We start from the raw sequence: 18854 nt of genomic DNA on the forward strand, positions 1-18854 counted from the left end.
TCTCGGAAACATTCCATTTTACATGATTTTTCACTACTTTGGTACCTTGAAACTTGTTAATATGTTCTTCCTTTCCCCTAACATATGGCATTTCAAAATCATTGGAGATTTGAACCTGCTCTGTATAAGTCTTTCCCATGATGAAAGAGCTGACAAAATCAGTTTTCTTCTTTGGGACTTTGTGGCTTTTGTATAAACAATGCATTATCTAGACTCAGCGAAAACCATCTATGTAGTGGAAAAAAAGGTCAGAACAATGGAAAATAGGCCAGAAGTAAGATGTCATAAACTATATAAAGCATTTCTTTCTTTTTATATTGATGTGACTAACTAGGAGTACATGTAGATCTTTCAATGCCAGTTATGTTAATACAACTGGAAAAGAGAAAAAAACCATTGAGCAGAAAGAAACTAGAACTTGCAGAGAAGATATGGTCAGGTTATAGATTTTTTGGTAAAGTTGATGTATTTTGGTTCTTTAGCGAAACAGACCAAGACACGTGTGTGTGTGCTCTGCTACTTGCACGTAGGTCAGACTTTTTGTTTATTCAGGCCTTCAACTTATGAGATGAGGACCACCCACATCAGGAAGGGCAATGTGCTTTACTGTCTACTCGTTCAAATGCTACTTTCATCTCAAAACACACTCACGGACACACTCAGAATAATGTTTGACCAGATACATGGGCACGTGGTGGTGGCCAAGCCAAGTTGAGCTTTAATGTGGAATTATCACAGCGGGTTTTGGGGATTTCCACACTTCCCACCCTCCTCTCCAGGTCATGTTTTAGAGCAGCAGATATCAGTTCAAGGTGTGCAGCAGGATAATGAGCTTCTAAATACACAGATAATCATCACTCGTAACCAATTAAATCAAAATCTTTCAAGAGATACCTAGACATATATATTTTAAAAAATTATTTTCAGTTGAATCTACTGCATTTTGCTAACTTGGTACAATTGAAGAAAAAGATTATTTACTCTTCCTTTTATAATATCCAGATTATTCATGTGAGAACCCTCGTGAGATTTCATCAGCACCTCCTTTTGTGTATGCTAGATGATGTTAATGTGAATATAGAATTATATATTCCATTGGCTTTGATCGCAACCTCAGAACTATATTACAAAAGAAAATTGCCTCAAGTGACAATTACACATTCTAAAGTGCATTTCAAAGAATACTCTTTGTTCTAGCGTGTCATCTGCGCCTTTTCAGTTCTCCCATATGATCTCTGTAAAAATACCAGCTAATGGAGCCTTCTGTCTTTATGATTTCTCCACTCTCTTTAAAACTACTGGTACTAATTAGGATGCACCAGAGCCTAGAAGAAGAGGGTGTGATGCTCTGAGTCTCCACCACGTCCAGAGCTCTTTCTCATCTGAGAAGCTACACTCAGTTCCTCCCACACAACGTGCCACACTTGGAGCTGCTATCCTGGACACAGCCCTGAGGATGCCTTATTCAGACGCTGCTGTTTAGAAGGTGATCAGTGGCCTAGAAAATAATCTAAAACCGGAACCCATTTACCAGGGGGTAATAATTAGGGGACACAATGGTGGAAGGAGAAGGGGTACCAATTGAGAGAATAGCATTGAAATATATACATTATCACGGGTAAAAAAGATAGCTTCCCAGATGGCACTAGTGGTAAAGAACATGCATGCCAACACAATAGACATAAGAGACTCAGGTTCAATTCTTGGTAGGGACGATACCATGGAGGAGGGCATGGCAACCCACTCCAGTATTCTTGCTTGGACAATCCCCATGGACAGAGGAGCCTAGCAGGCTACAGGCCATAGGGTTGCAGGGAGTTGGACGTGACTGAAGCGATCTTGGCTACGGGGTTTTTGTACAAAAAAAAAAAACAAAACGGGAAATTGTTGTACAACACAGGAAGCTCAGCCCCGTACTCTGAAATGACCTTGCGGGGTGAGATGAGGGGCGTGGGGTGGGAGGGATGTTCCAGAGAGAGGGGATATATGTATACTTATGGCTGATTCATGTGTGTTGTATGGCAGAAATCAACACAACATTGTAATTATTCTCCAATTAAAAACAAATTTGTGAAAAATGAAAAGGGATTGTGGAGGTGGTGGTTTAGTCACTAAGTCCTGTCCAACTCTTGCAACCCTACCAGGCTACTCTGTCCATGGGATTTTTCAGGCAAGAATACTGAAGTGGGTTGCCATTTCCTACTCCTGGGGATTTTTCCAACCAAGGGATCGAACCTGGGTCTCCTGCACCACAGGCAGATTTAATACAGTCCATGGAATTCTCCAGGCCAGAATACTGGAGTGGGTAGTTGTTCCCTTCTCTAGGGGATATTCCCAACCCAGGAATCAAATCGGGGTCTCCTACAATGCAGGTGGATTCTTTACCAGCTGAGCTACCAGGGAAAAGGGGTTGAAAACCACATAAAACCCTGGACATAGAAGTTCATACCAGCCTTGTCCATAATTGCTAAAACTTGGAAGCAACCAAGATATCCCTCAGCAGGTGATTGATAAACTTTGGTACATCCTTTCAATGGAATATTATTTAGTACTAAAAAGAAAGGAGCTATTAATCCATGAGAACACATGGAGGAAAGTATATCATTAAATGAAAGAAGTCAATCTAAAAAGGTTACATACTGTGTGATTCCAACTCTATGACATTCCGAAAAGGCAAATCTATGGATACAATAAAATATCAGTGGTTACCAGGTGTTGGAAGGGGTGGGGCAAGGAATGATGAATGCATGGAGCAGAGAATTTTTAAAACGGTAAAAAACACTACATTTGATAGCATCATGGTGGATATATATCAGGATACATTTGTCACAACCCATAGAACGTACCCTAAGGTACATTCACACTGAGACTGAACCCTAGGGTAAATGGTAGACTCTGAGTGATTACGTGTCAATGTACTTTCATCCTTGGTAAAATGCGTACCATTCTGTTGAGTGATATTGACCATTGGAAAGGCTTTTATGGGCAGGGACAGGAGGTATAGGGGAAATCTCCACTAAGGACAACAGTTCAGGGGTTCCTTCAAAAATTAAAAATATAAGTACCATGTGATCCAGCAATCCCACTTCTGGATATATAACCAAAATAATTGAAATCAGGGTCTCTATGAGATATCTGCACACACATATGTGGGTGCACCCGTGCATGCTGTCGCTTCAGTCATGTCTGACTGTTTGCAGCCCTAGGGACTGTAGACCACCAGGTAACTCTGTCCAAGAACACTAGAGTGGGTTGCCCTGCCCTCCTCCAGGGTATCTTCCTGACCCAGGGATTGAACTCTCAGCTCCTGCATCGCAGGCGGATTCTTTACTGCTGAGACACCAGGGGAAGCCCTCCTCATATTTACTGCAGCATTATTTACAACAGCCGAGACAAGGAAACAAGCCAAATGGCCATGAATAGTGAATGAATAAAGACAATGAGGTATATACATACAGTGGAATCTCATTCTGCCTTAAAGGTAAGGAAATCCTGCCGTTTACAACATGGATGAACCTAGAGGAAATTATGTTAAGTGAAATAAGTCAATAACAGAAAACACAGCATGATGCTCATATGAGGTGTATCTAAAACAGCCTGATTTACAGAAATGTAGAATAGGATGGTTGGAGAAGGCCATGGCACCCCACTCCAGTACTCTTGCCTGGAAAATCCCATGGATGGAGGAGGCTGGTAGGCTGAAGTCCATGTTGTCACTAAGAGTCAGGCAGGACTGAGGGACTTCACTTTCCCTTTTCACTTTCAGGCATCGGTGAAGGAAATGGCAACCCACTCCAGTGTTCTTGCCTGGAGAATCCCAGGGACAGAGGAGCCTAGTGGGCTGCCGTCTATGGGGTCGCACAGAGTCAGACACAACTGAAGTGACTTAGCAGCAGCAGAACAGGATGGTTACCAGGGGCTAGGAGCAGGGGAGGGAAAAATGAAGAATTGTGTTTAAATGAATAGAAAGTTTCTGTTGAGCAAGATGAATAAGTTCGAGAGATCTGTAGTCCAGCAGAGTACTTGTAGTTAACAATACAGTATTGTGGTTGTTGTTCTTTAGCTGCTAAGTCACGCCCAACTCTTTTGGACTGCAGCCCACCAAGCTCCTCTGTCCTTGGGATTTCCCAGGCAAGAGTACTGGAGTGGGTTGCCATTTCCTTCTCCAGGGGATCTTTGGATAATGGGCACAAATTTTTCAGATTTCTTTATATCACAGTTTTTTTAATGGTGTACTACGCATTCCTGTTTCATAGCTGCTTCCTTCACTCAGGTGTATACAATCAATACCTTTGACGTCAGTATATACATAGCAGAGCTGACACGAGCAGAATGCCTTGATCCAATCTCCTTTTCAACATGAAAACTGCCTTGCAAGTAAAAAAAAGCTCATGCTATTTACTAAAAGCTGGCTCCTTATCTCCAGAATGGTCTTAACTGAGTATCCCTGTATAGGGATTTCTTCCAGGAAAAGATAAAACCAGAATTTTTGGATTTATGAGGCATGCATCGCTGGAAAGTGTCCTGTCAGCTGGAATAGAGAATAAAGATGTTCACAGATAGACTACTAGCCATGGCCACTGTGTAACTCCCTTAGAGACCTTATCTTTTATCTTTTCAATCCTCTTTAATCATCATTCTCAAAGTATTCATTTGTGTAGGCTAATTAAATATCAGCTGACTTCTTTGTAATATATTTAAAATTTTAAATTAGTATTGGTTAACTTAATCAGATGCTAAAACATCTGATTTCAACCTATCATTTTTCTTTACCACTTTATGTTTCTATTAGTACAAGTAAAGTAGGTTCTGAGTAGCCTAATTTTCTTTCATAATACTTATAATAGCCTCAGAGTTAAGTCAGTCATATCAGTGTTCTGAGGGTTACCTTGACGATGTCATAAATTATCCACTAGTAGTTCAATTAATTCTGACTTACATAATTTAGTGCTTACATTATTCTTAACTACGTTTGTTTTAAAAGGTCTTGAAGGCACTTGTATGAGCAAAGTGATGTCCCATAGGCTTCATTGTTCTTATACATTTATAGAATTCTAATATGGTATTTTATCAGTATCACTCTTTCTCCTGATAAGCTAATTTATGTCTTGCAAAGAACAAGTTGAACAGATTTTCATGATGCATGGGACGATAGACATGAAGGTCCACTTCAGTGCCCTGGAAAATCTAAAATCTTCAGCGATGTACGCAGCAGCCTCTCAGGTGATAAGAAAACTAGTCTAGGATTTCACCTACTCTCCCCAGGTGCTGCAGTGTTCAAGAATCTGCCCGCCAATGCAGCAGACACAAGAGACTGGAGTTCTATCCATGAATCGGGAAGATCCCCTGGAGAAGGAAATGGTAACCCATTCCAGTATACTTGCCTGGAAAATTCTGTGGACAGAGGAGCCTGGAGGGCTACAATCCATGAGATCACAAAGAGTTGGATATGACTGAGCGACTAACACTACAAGTATTTAAAACAAATATTTATAAAAGAACACTGTAACTGATAAACTACTAGGGATGTTGCTATTATCACAAGAAGATAGATTTCTAAACAAAGTCCCTAAAAAGACACCAGACAAAAAAACAAAATTTTCAAAGAAAGATTTAAAAGTTAAAATTTCATATTTAGCTTAAGGCCAATTTTAAAATACTAGCAGTTTTCTCTACATATGGTAAAAAAAAAAAAAAAAAGCTTCAATTATGTAAAGAATTAGTTACTTATTGTTAAAGCAAGGTATTATCAGTCAGTTCAATTCAGTTCAGTCACTTAGTCGTGTCCGACTCTTTGCGACCCCATGAATCGCAGCACGCCAGGCCTCCCTGTCCATCACCAACTCCCGGAGTTCACTCAAACTCATGTCCATCGAGTCAGTGATGCCATCCAGCCATCTCATCCTCTGTCGTCCCCTTCTCCTCCCGCCCCCAATCCCTCCCAGCATCAGGGTCTTTTCCAATGAGTCAACTCTTCACATGAGGTGGCCAAAGTACTGGAGTTTCAGCTTTAGCATCAGTCCTTCCAAAGAAATCCCAGGGCTGATCTCCTTCAGAATGGACTGGTTGGATCTCCTTGCAGTCCAAGGGACTCTCAAGAGTCTTCTCCAACACCACAGTTCAAAAGGATCCATTCTTCAGCAAGGTATCATACTTATTTGTAATTGATAATACTTATGTGAATATCTGATTCTCTATATTATGAGTTCCATAAAAATGGGCATTACGGCACTCTTGGAATTAATAATCCAACTTCAAATCAGTATTCACAGACTCACAGAGGGAAAGCTGACTGAGTGCTAAATTCAGCATGGGAACAGCATTTTGAATATAACCATCTCTACTGCTGCTCATTGTCTAAGTTGCATTTTAAATACCTATTAGATTTTACAATTAAAGTCTCATATTTACTCTTCTCTAAATGTCAGTAATTTAAGAATGATTTCCCTCTAAAGCACACCACACTTTCAAATACATTTTAAAAAAACTTGGTCTATTAAGCACATCTGTTTCCAACTCGAAAAACTGCTAATCTCTCTAATGGAGAGATTAGCAGTTTTTAGCCAGGCATGTATTTGTTTGTAAGTTTCAGGCATTTAAAAAGAATTATGCAATATTCAAAAACTTTTATAGATGAAAATCTACAGTGAAAGGAAGGGTCATTTATCAGAACTATTGAGAAGTGGAGTAAGAAAGGAGAATTCACATGAAGTTCCAGAGGATGTATCATGCTAACTTTATCTGTCAATCAACTTATTTGAATTTTAAATATTTCACACTTATAACTCTGTACAATGACCCTTCTAAATGTACTGTAAGATTCTTGTCTCTTACAATCTATCATAAAACAATTAAACAAAGAATATATAAAAATTACATGTGACTAAGTATTTTTATTGTCTAATTTTTTTAAACATTCTATAATGTTTTATAAAAGTAAATTATATGTATATACTACATGATTTCCAAAGTCTCTGAATATCACAAATTCCCTTTTAGAACACGGAAAGAAATATTGAAAAAAAAAAAAATCCCATGTAGGGATTTCTCTGGTGGCCCAGTGGTTAAGACTGTGCTCCCAATGCAGGAAGCCTAGGTTCCATCCCTGATCAGGAAACTAGCTCCCACATGTTACAACTAAGGCTTGCCACAGCCAAATAAATAAACAAACATATTTTAGAAAAATAATTCCATGTAAATAATTCAAACAATATTTTTTAAATCTCTGTTAACTTTTCATCCTCTTTTTTTCATTCATTGCCACTTTTCTTCATTTTTCAAATTTTTAGTTCATTTAACTGAAAGATGCATTCAAAAGTTCAGACACTTAAAAAAATTTTCCTCAACAATTTTGAAGCTTCCTCTATTCCAGACATTCTATCATTTTATCTAGTAAAAGGATCACATATGTTTTAATATACATTTCTGCGTGGGCATCAAAATATAGACCCTATTTACACTGTGAAATTCTATGTTGGTTTTATTTTTTTCTCATCAACAAAGCTGTGTTAAGCAATTTAAAGTAGACATTTTCCAATTTGATACCCTCAAATATCACCTTTGAATAGAAATCATTAAATGTTTTAAAATATAATTATCATTTTGTAAACCAACTGAAAACCATGAGCTTTTTCAAAAACAGTTGCTTTGGAAAAGCTAAGTTGCTGTTATCAAGTCTGCACTGCCCACTAGTGGCAGGAGACTGTAAATGCATGGTTTCAATTAAAGATGCATTCTATCTTTATTAATTTTCTCAATCAGATTTAGAACTCATTCTAAGACAAATACACGTACATCCTAAGCGAACATATTTTTTGCGTTATGAGATATTTTTCATATAGAACATCAATTTAATGTCAGTGTTCACACCCAGAGACATCGTGTTCACTTAGGTACCCATGAATATAAATATAAATTCACCGAATCCATCATAAATGTGTTTATACACATGCAAACATCACATACATAATCATGGTTTAAGATGGGGAAAAAAACCCTCTGACAGTATTACATGAATCCATAGGGCAGAAATAAATTGTATCTAACTTAACTTTTTAAAATTTACGTCTCATTGAGAAATGTTACCAAACTGTCTGTGGTTCTCACAGTTTGAAATTATCTTTATTTAAAAAATGGTTTTTAGGCAGGAGACTGTGAATGATGATAACTATGCTCTACGAATGTCAGGATGCCTGCAAAGGACCCATAACAAGGAGCAGCAAAGGTCCGTGCATATCCCCTCACCGTATTTCGGCAGACTTGGGTCAATGACTCCACACTTTATCACTTACTGGAAACAAACCTGCAGCAACATTCATATGGAATTTCAGAAACAGAAACTATTGCTTCTGATGGAACTAGAGGAACAGTGTTTTAGATTAAGGCATGGTTACATAATATTTTGATACACAGCTTCTTTAGACACCAACAGACCGTACGTGTATCTGTTGCTGTTCAGTTGCTAAGTCGCCTCCGACTGTTTGCGACTCCATGGACTGCAGCATACCAGGCTTCTCTGTCCTTCACTATCTCCTGGAGCTTGGTCAAACTCATGCCCATTGAGTCAGGGATGCCATCCAACCATCTCATCCTCTGTCGCCCCCTTCCCTTCTCCTGCCTTCAATTCTTCCCAGCATCAGGGTCTTTTCCAGTGAGTCAGTTCTTTGCATCAGGTGGCCAAAGTATTGGAGCTTCAGCTTCAGCATCAATCTTTCCAATGAGTATTCAGGGTTGATTTCCTTTAGGATGGACTGGTTTGGTCTCCTTGCAGTCCAAGGGACTCTCAAGAGTCTTCTCCACCATATATGTGTATGTATAGCACACATGTGAACTAAACTGTAATTCATTTGAGAGCATTTAGCGTGTCAGTACTTTTGCTCCATATTTTGCTTTACTTTGCTCTGCTTATTATTCTGTCTCACACACTTGGCCTACCACAGTGTCTAAGCACACAGAATACACACAATATTATTTAAATAATGAATATTAATAAATCATGGAAAGCATTCATGACAGCATTTTATTGATGAAAGCACAAAGGAATTGTATAAGGCTAATGGCTAATTCTGAATAACTATAATGCCAATATGAAAAGAACCTAAATACATTTGAGATAAATGAACATTTTCAGACAGCTTTATAAAAGAGTAAGATAAAGCTGGTTATTATAGATGCTCTGATATGATGGCATCTTCGGCTGTCTATCTCCTCATATGTGCCAGAACTGGATAGTTAATTGTGTCATGTGGTTGATCATTAAAAATGTGTGTTATTTTTAAAATATTCATTAAAAATGAATGTATTCATTTTTAATGTATTCATTAAAAATGTAGAACAAGATTTCTTATGGCTCAAGCTTGATTCCACTGATTCCACTATTGATACAGGAGTTAAAATATCTCTTACAGAGGGAATTCAATCTGTTAACTTCCTTTTCTCTGTCTATTCAGTCTTCTGCCCACCAGGTTACACATGGAACACAGAAAATACTTTCATGCTCCCTTTACATCGTACACCTCCCTACCTGTTTCAGACTTTTTGCCTTTGATTCTTTCAGTTCTTCATACTTCCATTTCCACACAGACAAAGCCGATTCCAGTCGTTCTATCTCTTTTTCCAAAGATAAGCGCATTCTAAATAGAGAACCAAAAGCGAAATAGTCTTACAATTTAAAAACAATTTTAGGAATGCATTCAATTTTATATTTTCTATTTTTCTAATTTTTGATATTTATATATGATCATTGTCATGACAGAAAACTTTCTTTTAGCTTATTAAAAATTGCAAATATTGGATAAGAGTCAGTTTAATTTGTTTTTCTGCCAACTGGCTTTACAGTAGTTTGCTGCTGCTTCCGCCGCTAAGTCGCTTCAGTCGTATCCGACTCTGTGCGACCCCATAGGCGGCAGCCCACCAGGCTCCCCTGTCCATGGGATTCTCCAGGCAAGAACACTGAAGTGAGTTGCTATCTCTTTCTCCAACGCATGAAAGTGAAACGTGAAGTGAAGTCGCTCAGTTGTGTCCGACTCTTCGAGACCCCATGGACTGCAGCCTACCAGGCTCCTCCATCCATGGGATTTCCCAGGCAAGAGTACTGGAGTGGGGTGCCATTGCCTTCTCTGTTACAGTAGTTTAAATATACTTAATTTGGCTTTGCCAGTATCAAATAATTGACTTTCTGCCTACTTTCTCCTGCATTGTTCATTCCTTTCAATGCTTCTTATTCATATTGTTTTCTTACAAAGGAGGTATATATGTTTCTAAGTTTAACATGGTTTTAATCCAACTTCATATTGTGACTGTATAGGAAGAATTCTTTGATACGACAGAGAATACTAAGGAGCACACCTAACGATTTAAGTAATCAATCATTTATTGGAGATACAAAAATACTGTATTTTTTGAAATTCTGTTTTAATAATTTCCCTGGGATCTTTAAATTAGTTAAAATAATTGAAATTAATTTCTCTATTTGTAGAATAAGTGACAAAACTTGAATTAAAATCTGGTCCTTTAATATCTCATCACTGATTATTTTTCCCATGCCCACATGTCTGTTAGAGTGAGTCACTGAAAATAATGGTTTATTTCTGGTTGTAATTAACAAAGGTCAACCTTTGCAAATGGCCAGTCCTCATCCATGTAGTAGACTGTATGGGGTGCGTAGTAAATCGCTTCAGTCATGTCTGGCTCTTTGAGACCCTATGGACTGTAGCCCACCAGGCTGCCCTGTCCATAGGATTCTCTAGGCAAGAATACTGGAATGGGTTACCATACCCTCCCTCCAGAAGATCTTCCTCACCCAGGAATCAAGCCTGCATCTCTTATGTTTCCTGCATCGTCAGGTGGGTGCATCTAGCACCACTAGATTACTGTTAAAAATACTCATTCTCTCTCTTCTGCTTCTATGGACAGGGCTTTCCCCAGCCCTCGATTCTGGGCTTTGACAATGAGATATTAGCCAAAGTGACGGATTGCAGAAATCTGAACTGAATTTGGGTGGTTAGGCTTCTTGTCTTATGCCTCAGCCATCAATGTGGAAAGAGCTTCCCCAGGAACATCTGTCCCCCAAATAAACATAGGAAGCAGAACTGAGTCCAACCTTACCCAGAAGCCAAGCCCAGGTGGGCCAGTGGAGGCCAGCTGACCTTGCATCCACCTGGACAAAATACACTGTTGTTCCGAGTCTCTGACTCATAACTATCTTTTTATGCAGCTGAAGAGAGCTGATATAGGAAATGATACTAACAAAATGAAAAATACGTAGGCTTAATTTGGGGATCAGATGGTGGACAAAGCTGGGGAAAAAACAGTGGTAAAACATAAGAAGCTAGAAAAATAATGATACATGTTATTTTGTGGTGGACACATGGCAAAATTGTCACTTGCAGTGTCTTAGAAATAGAAAATGTGCCTGACATTACCAATAGAATGTCATTTCCATATTTACAAGAACTATAAATCTTCTAGCTAGCAATACTATGAAAATAATTTAAAATACAACTAGGCCATAACATATTAGTTTAATGCAGTCAATGGGTAAGAAGCCCACAGAGGGCGCTCCCTGGTGACTCAGTGATAAAGAATCTGCTTGCCAATGCAGGAGACACAGGTTCGATCCTTGGGTCAAGAAGATCTGCTGCAGAAGGAAATGGCAACCCACTCCAGTATTCTTACCTGGGAAATCCCATGGACAGAGGAGCCTGGTGGGCTACAGTCCTCAGGGTTGCAAAGCGAAGCAACTAAACAACTAAACAGTTGTTCAAGTTTATGAATCAAGTCATAAAATGAGGGGATGTAAAAGAATTTGTTATGGCTCTGCTGCTGCTGCTAAGTCGCTTCAGTCATGCCTGACTCTGTGCAACCCCATAGACGTCAGCCCACCAGGCTCCGCCATCCCTGGGATTCTCCAGGCAAGAACACTGGAGTGGGTTGCCATTTCCTTCTCCAGTGCATGCATGCATGCTAAGTCACTTCAGTTGTGTCCAGAAGACTCTGTGTGATCCCATGGACAGCAGCCCACTAGGCTCCTCTGTCCATGGGATTCTCTAGGCAAGAATACTGGAGTGGGTTCCCATTTCCTCCCCCTGCTATGGCTTTACTTCACCTCAAAAGACTCAATTGTAAAAAAAAAAAAAAAAACCAGCACCATTTATAGGACTATATTTTGGAATCCCTTATTAACACAGCAAATACATTGCAATGAACAAAGAAAAATGTTCATTTTTCTCAACCTGAACTGTTGAAGTTGAGGACCCAAAAAGACTCCAAAAATTCTGATAGATACACAGACTTAGCCAGCTGATGACACCCCAGTTGCCTACCATGCTGTGATTTTTGCCTTAGTAACTCTGTCTGGGATTTCAAGAATAGTACTAAGAACAGAAACAATGAACAAGCTTCCAAATACTAATATTTTGTGTTGAATATAGAAAGAATATATAAAAGTCAATTGTACATTAACATATATGTTTGGCATTTAGCTTTTGAAGTTTTAGATGATAAGGCATATTTAAATATTTGTAAGTATTAACTTGAACTTGTAAATTTAAGTTGAAAATATAATAAAATTGTACTGCTTATGATTTCATTAAAACGTTTAAGAATCACTGTATTTACAATTTTAATTCATTAGAATTACATGAGTAGAATATATTGTCAGTAATTGATATTTTCAAAAAGGAAAAGGAAAACCTTAATAAAATAAGTTTATTAAGGGATATTAACCAACTATATTTGTGTAAAGAAGTGCACAGTGACAAATTTTCTCAAAATTAATTTTGAGAATTAATATATTTATAACTGGAATATAAAACTAATACTTGAAAATTTGAGAAAAGTCTGAATTTATAAATTCAAAATTACACATGTTGAGAAATCAGCATCAGCTTGTAACATCACACTTTAATAAATCAGATTATAATGTTAGCAAAAGAAGCTCATATTAATATTAAAATGATTTATAGTTACTGTAGAATAAATGCTGATCCTCAAAAATGTCATCAAAATTATTGGGGTAGCTATATACTCAAGAGTTTTATAAGAAGTTCAAGAAGAACCTTTCAAATGATATGTCAAACTTTTAATCTTAGTTTGATGTATAAAATATATAGTATAAAGATACAACTATATTTAGATTATATCTAGATTCAGAATAAGTAACCAAAGCCAGTTCATGAAAGAAAAATAATTGAATTTTGCAAAGTATATTAAAATGAATACATAATCATTTGTATTCTTTATTTAAGGTAGATTAGTCATATTTAAAATACTACATTATTTCTCTCTTAAGTATGCATCTTAAATAAAAATACTAACAGTTATTAAAAGTTACTATTATTTACTTATTTAATAAAATATGATAAATAGAATAATTATTTATTTTTTAGTAAAAGAAAATTATACATTTTATTATGTAAAAGGGTACAATTTAGTCAGAGAAGTGAGAGAACAGGCAATTCATAAAAATTTATTTAATAGCAATGTGGTGCTTGGATTTTTTTAGCATAGCTTTATTAAAAAAAATTTGTGACTGTTTCGAGCATTAGGCCGTAAGGACAGTGAGCACTTAAATTTACGCAACAAAGGGCATTCTTTAAATCCTTAATTTTCTGACCTAATCCATTTGTTCTACATTTCAAAGAGATTTTCAAAATTGACAATTATACTTAAATTTATAATTGGAATTTAAACTATCTTCATATTTGAACTACAAGAAAGCAAAAAAGAAAAACAAACAAACCTAATTTACTTTAAAGGATATTGCATATTTTATGCACAGATTCTTTAAAAAAAAATTACTAAGACAAAACTCAGAAAAAATACAATATTTTAATATGATTATATAAACTTTTAAAAATCAAACTGCTAAAATATATGATATTTCATGATCTAAAAATATATATGAACCAAAATGGTTTTATAAACAGATATGAATATGTGATTATATTTCCATGAAATCTTTTGATACTTTGTTAACTGTCCCATGATGATCAAATAAGTGAGCATAAATTTTAAACACCTAGACAAGAAGATTAATCAAAATATTTTTCAGAAATAAAATCCTTGAAATATTACTATCTGACAATAGATATTAATTCATTTCTGAAACCTGTGTGAAATTTCATTGTAAAGTATCTAGTCAGTAGTTTCTTAGTGTTTTCTTAGAGACCTATAAACGTCATTTTTTTTGCCAGGCAAAAATAATTAATTTGTAATAATATCTAGATATACAGTTTCCCTTAGTCTAAAATTTAAAGTTAATATTACATGATGAATAATAAAAAATTTTACAAATATACTTTTAATATGCAACATATTTGTCACTTTGTGATTCACTCCTATTTACTCTTTCAGCAGTAACATCTCTCAATATCTTTCATTTTCAGCATCTTTCAACAGTCAAAGCCATATATAGGTAATTTAATTAGAAAAGCGATGACTTTAATGAATACTGTTAAGCTCGGAGATGCCCAAGAGGATCAGAGACCAAGGCGTGGAGGCACACAGCCAGGAGAAAAACCCACCTCATGTCACAGAACTGGTCCTCAGATGCCCCCACTGCCTGTTGCCTTACATTATCCCGGTATCAACTACGTGACTGACAAACAATACACCCGAATCAGCTCATTTAAGCAGAGAGGGATATTAATAGCACAAGGAATCTCTGGGAGAGCCAGAAAAGCAAATGGGGAACGTGCAGTCAGAAACACCAGAGATAAAGCCACAGAAAGTCTTCCTGCCAGCACCATACTGCAGTCACCGTTTAGGCACAGACACCACAGCACGACCTCAATACCCCCAACTCAAGTCACAGGGTGGTGTAACCAGACACAAGAGGTCCCTTTTGGCTCTGAAAACAAGATGTGACCACATCCACTGTCTTCCCCCCCTCACCAGGTTGGATTCTGGCCCACTCTTCTTTTTGGAGTAATGCCTTCTGCTAAAATATCCAAATGGCTATGTCAAAGGTCTGCAGCCTTCCTGCAAAGGGAACTGAGGTAGAAACGTACTAGCGTTTTTAGAGTCTATACAGACAGATAGATTCTCTCATAGGTATAGGACTGCCCAAACACAAAAGAGATACTTTACAGTTAAAAAAAAAAAGGCAAAAAAACACAAAAATTAACTTGAAATGGATCAAAGGCTTAAATCTAAGTTGAACTTAAAGAAACAGAGATGTACATATGTAACCATGGCTGATTCATGTCGAGGTTTGACAGAAAACAAAATTCTGTAAAGCAACTATCCTTCAATAAAAAAAAAAAAATCAAAAAAATAAAAGAAACAGAGAATAGAGTGGTGGATGCCAGGAGCTGGGACGTGGGCAAAGCAAGGAGATGGGATCAAAAGGTACAATAAAATGGGCTTTCCCTGATGGCTCAGCAGGTAAAGAAAGAATCCACCTGCAATGCAGGAGACACAGGAGATGCAGGTTCAATCCCTGGGTCGGGAAGATCTCCTGGTGCAGGAAATGGCAACCCACTCCAGTATTCTTGCCTGAAAAATCTCATGCACAGAGGAGTTTGGCAGGCTAGAATCCATGGGGTCGAAAAGAGTCGAACACAACTAAGCACACACGCACTTTACCAGACCTGCATGAAATTTTTCATTATGTTAATTGAGGGATACACGTATATTCACATCCGTGTGTGTGTGTACATGTCTATATTTCTATCTCATGCTAGTCACTGGAGCATTTTCAACTTGGGATACCATCTCACCAATATTTAAAATCTAATTTTATTACAGAAAAACACAACATTTAATGAAGCAAAGCAAAACTCTTCTTATATTGAAAACAAATCAAGAAACATGGGTAAACCTATGCCTGATTCATATTGATGTTTAGTAGAAACCAATACAATACTGTAAAGCAATTATCCTTCAATTAAAAATAAATTAATTACATTAAATTAAAAGGGAGACTAAAACTCAGATTAATCAACACAAAGCCAGCACTTTCTAAGGGATAAAGGTGCCATCTGCAGTTTAACTTTAGAACTAATTCTAAATGCTAAAACACTGCATCAGAATAGTTCATCTCATCGTTTCTCTTCGGAGAAAGCAATGGCACCCCACTCCAGTACTCTTGCCTGGAAAATCCCATGGACGAAGGAGCCTGGTAGGCTGCAGTCCATGGGGTCGCTAGGAGTCGGACACAACTGGGCGACTTCACTTCCACTTTTCACTTTCATGCATTGGAGAAGGTGATGGCAACCCACTCCAGTGTTCTTGCCTAGGGAATCCCAGGGACAGGGGAGCCTGGTGGGCTGCTGTCTATGGGGTCGCAGAGTAGGACACAACTGAAGTGACTTAGCAGCAGCAGCATTCTATGTGAGGATCAGTTTTCCCTCTGTCATCTCAAAATTTCTACCTGGGAAGTCAATTTTTAAAAGAGATCATAAATATACAAGTTCTCAGTACACAAGCGACTTCCAGATACTGAGCGATTATTTATCAAACTGAACAATACTCAGAGTACAAATAATAGAAAAACTTAAGTGTTTTCGATGAGGGCGTTCTAGTCATGAGATGTTGGCAATGAGTCCCTGAGTTCTCTAGGTTAATTGTTGTACTCTAGTCAAGAGAAATTTCCCACTAAGTGGGAACACAGAAAAAAATACATTCCCATCTTCTCAACTCCAGCCACCCACTCACTGAGATTCCAGGAGGAAGAATTTAAAAGATTAGACAGATTTATTGTAACAGTGTGTACTATATCCTTGGGAAACATTCTCTTATATAGAAGAAAAAAAAAAAGATTCTGCAACTTCCTTCTGTGGATGGCTGGCTAATGTTAATTCATGGACTCTTGGGACTATTTCTTTTTTTTTTTCCCTTTTTTTTTTTAAATTTAATTTAATTTTTATTTTTTTCTTTTTTTTTTTTACTAGCGTGTGTTATTTTTTTTTTTAATGAGGAAAAATATTATGATCCCTGGAAGGGCTACTAGTAAAGAATTGCTTCCTGGGATTTCCTTTAAAGTGGCTAAGACTGTAAGCTCCCAATGCAGGCCCATCTTTTATCCCTGGTCAGGGAACTAGATCCCACATGCCACAACTAAGACCTAGCACAGCCAAATAAATAACTATTTTTAAAAAAAGAATTGCTTCCTGAAGGAAATCTTTGACTCAGCTTGAAGCTTAATATAACACTATCAAGTAGCCAATTAAATGAAATCAATTTATAAGTGAAAATATGTACCATGAGGTACTTTAGTTATTTTCAGTATTCATCCCACTTGCATAATATCTAAGACAGAACTATGTCATACCATATTCTTTTTTTTTTCTGAAAAATTTCACAATATAATGTTGATAGTTTACCATGAAGAAATTAAGAAAAGAGAATAGTTTCTAATGTTTATCCATGTATTGACTGTTCGTAGTGCTCTTTACTCCTTCCTGTATTTCCAAGTTTTGTTTTGATATTATCATCATTCATAAAGGACTTTATCATTTTTTATAGCTTGTGCATGCTTCCTTAGCTTTCATTTCTCTGAAGGTGTTTTCACCCCCATTTCAAAAGATACTTTCAATGAATATCTATTACAGAATTGACAGCTTTAATTTTTCAGCACTTTATTTTTTTTTATTTGATAAATTTAACGCCTTTTATTGCCATACCTCATTTTACTGTGCTTTGCTTTAGTGAACTTTAGAGATACACGGTTTTTTTTTTTTTTCCTTGTTAATTTTGTGTTTAGTTGATCTATCCATAAGTGTGAGTGGGGTATTAAAGTCTCCCACTATTATTGTGTTATTGTTAATTTCCCCTTTCATACTTGTTAGGATTTGTCTTACATACTGCGGTGCTCCCATGTTGGGTGGATATATATTTATAATTGTTATATCTTCTTCTTGGATTGATCCTTTGATCATTATGTAGTGACCTTCTTTGTCTCTTTTCACAGCCTTTGTTTTAAAGTCTAATTTATCTGATACGAGTATTGTGACTCCTGCTTTCTTTTGGTCCCAATTTGCATGGAAAATCTTTTTCCAGCCCTTCACTTTCAGTCTGTATGTGTCCCCTGTTTTGAGGTGGGTCTCTTGTAGACAACATATGTAGGGGTCTTGTTTTTGTATCCATTCAGCCAGTCTTTGTCTTTTGGTTGGGGCATTCAACCCATTTACGTTTAAGGTAATTACGTTTAAGGTAAATTATTTTATTTTTAAACTTTACAATATTGTATTAGTTTTGCCAAATATCAAAATGAATCCGCCACAGGTATACATGTGTTCCCCATCCTGAACCCTCCTCCCTCCTCCCTCCCCATACCATCCCTCTGGGTCGTCCCAGTGCACTAGCCCCAAGCATCCAGTATCGTGCATCGAACCTGGACTGACAACTTGTTTCATACATGATAGTATACATGTTTCAATGCCATTCTCCCAAATCTTTCCACCCTCTCCCTCTCCCACAGAGTCCATAAGACTGTTCTATACATCAGTGTCTCTTTTGCTGTCTCGTACACAGGGTTATTGTTAGCATCTTTCTAAATTCCATACGTATACGTTAGTATACCGTATTGGTGTTTTTCTTTCTGGCTTACTTCACTCTGTATAATAGGCTCCAGTTTCATCCACCTCATTAGAACTGATTCAAATGTATTCTTTTTAATGGCTGAGTAATACTCCATTGTGTATATGTACCACAGCTTTCTTATCCATTCATCTGCTGATGGACATCTAGGTTGCTTCCATGTCCTGGCTATTATAAACAGTGCTGCGTAAGACCAGAAACTATAAAACTCCTAGAGGAGAACATAGGAAAAACACTCTCTGACATACACCACAGCAGGATCCTCTATGACCCACCTCCCAGAATATCGGAAATAAAAGCAAAAATAAACA

At 37.2% G+C, this 18854-nt stretch overlaps 1 protein-coding gene across 2 annotated transcripts in view; it reads right to left on the reverse strand.

Moving 5' to 3' along the window:
* The window catches only part of CCDC102B (coiled-coil domain containing 102B), a 278967-nt gene that overhangs the window by 213601 nt on the left and 46512 nt on the right, over window positions 1–18854 (reverse strand). For both annotated transcript variants that reach the window (XM_061399557.1, XM_061399556.1), the window contains exon 4: window positions 9524–9632. In XM_061399557.1, the coding sequence (XP_061255541.1) occupies window positions 9524–9632 (109 nt within the window). The remainder of the gene's footprint in view (window positions 1–9523; window positions 9633–18854) is intronic.

This window comes from Bos javanicus, chromosome 24 (genome assembly GCF_032452875.1).
Source record: "Bos javanicus breed banteng chromosome 24, ARS-OSU_banteng_1.0, whole genome shotgun sequence".
Taxonomy (NCBI): Eukaryota; Metazoa; Chordata; class Mammalia; order Artiodactyla; family Bovidae; genus Bos; species Bos javanicus.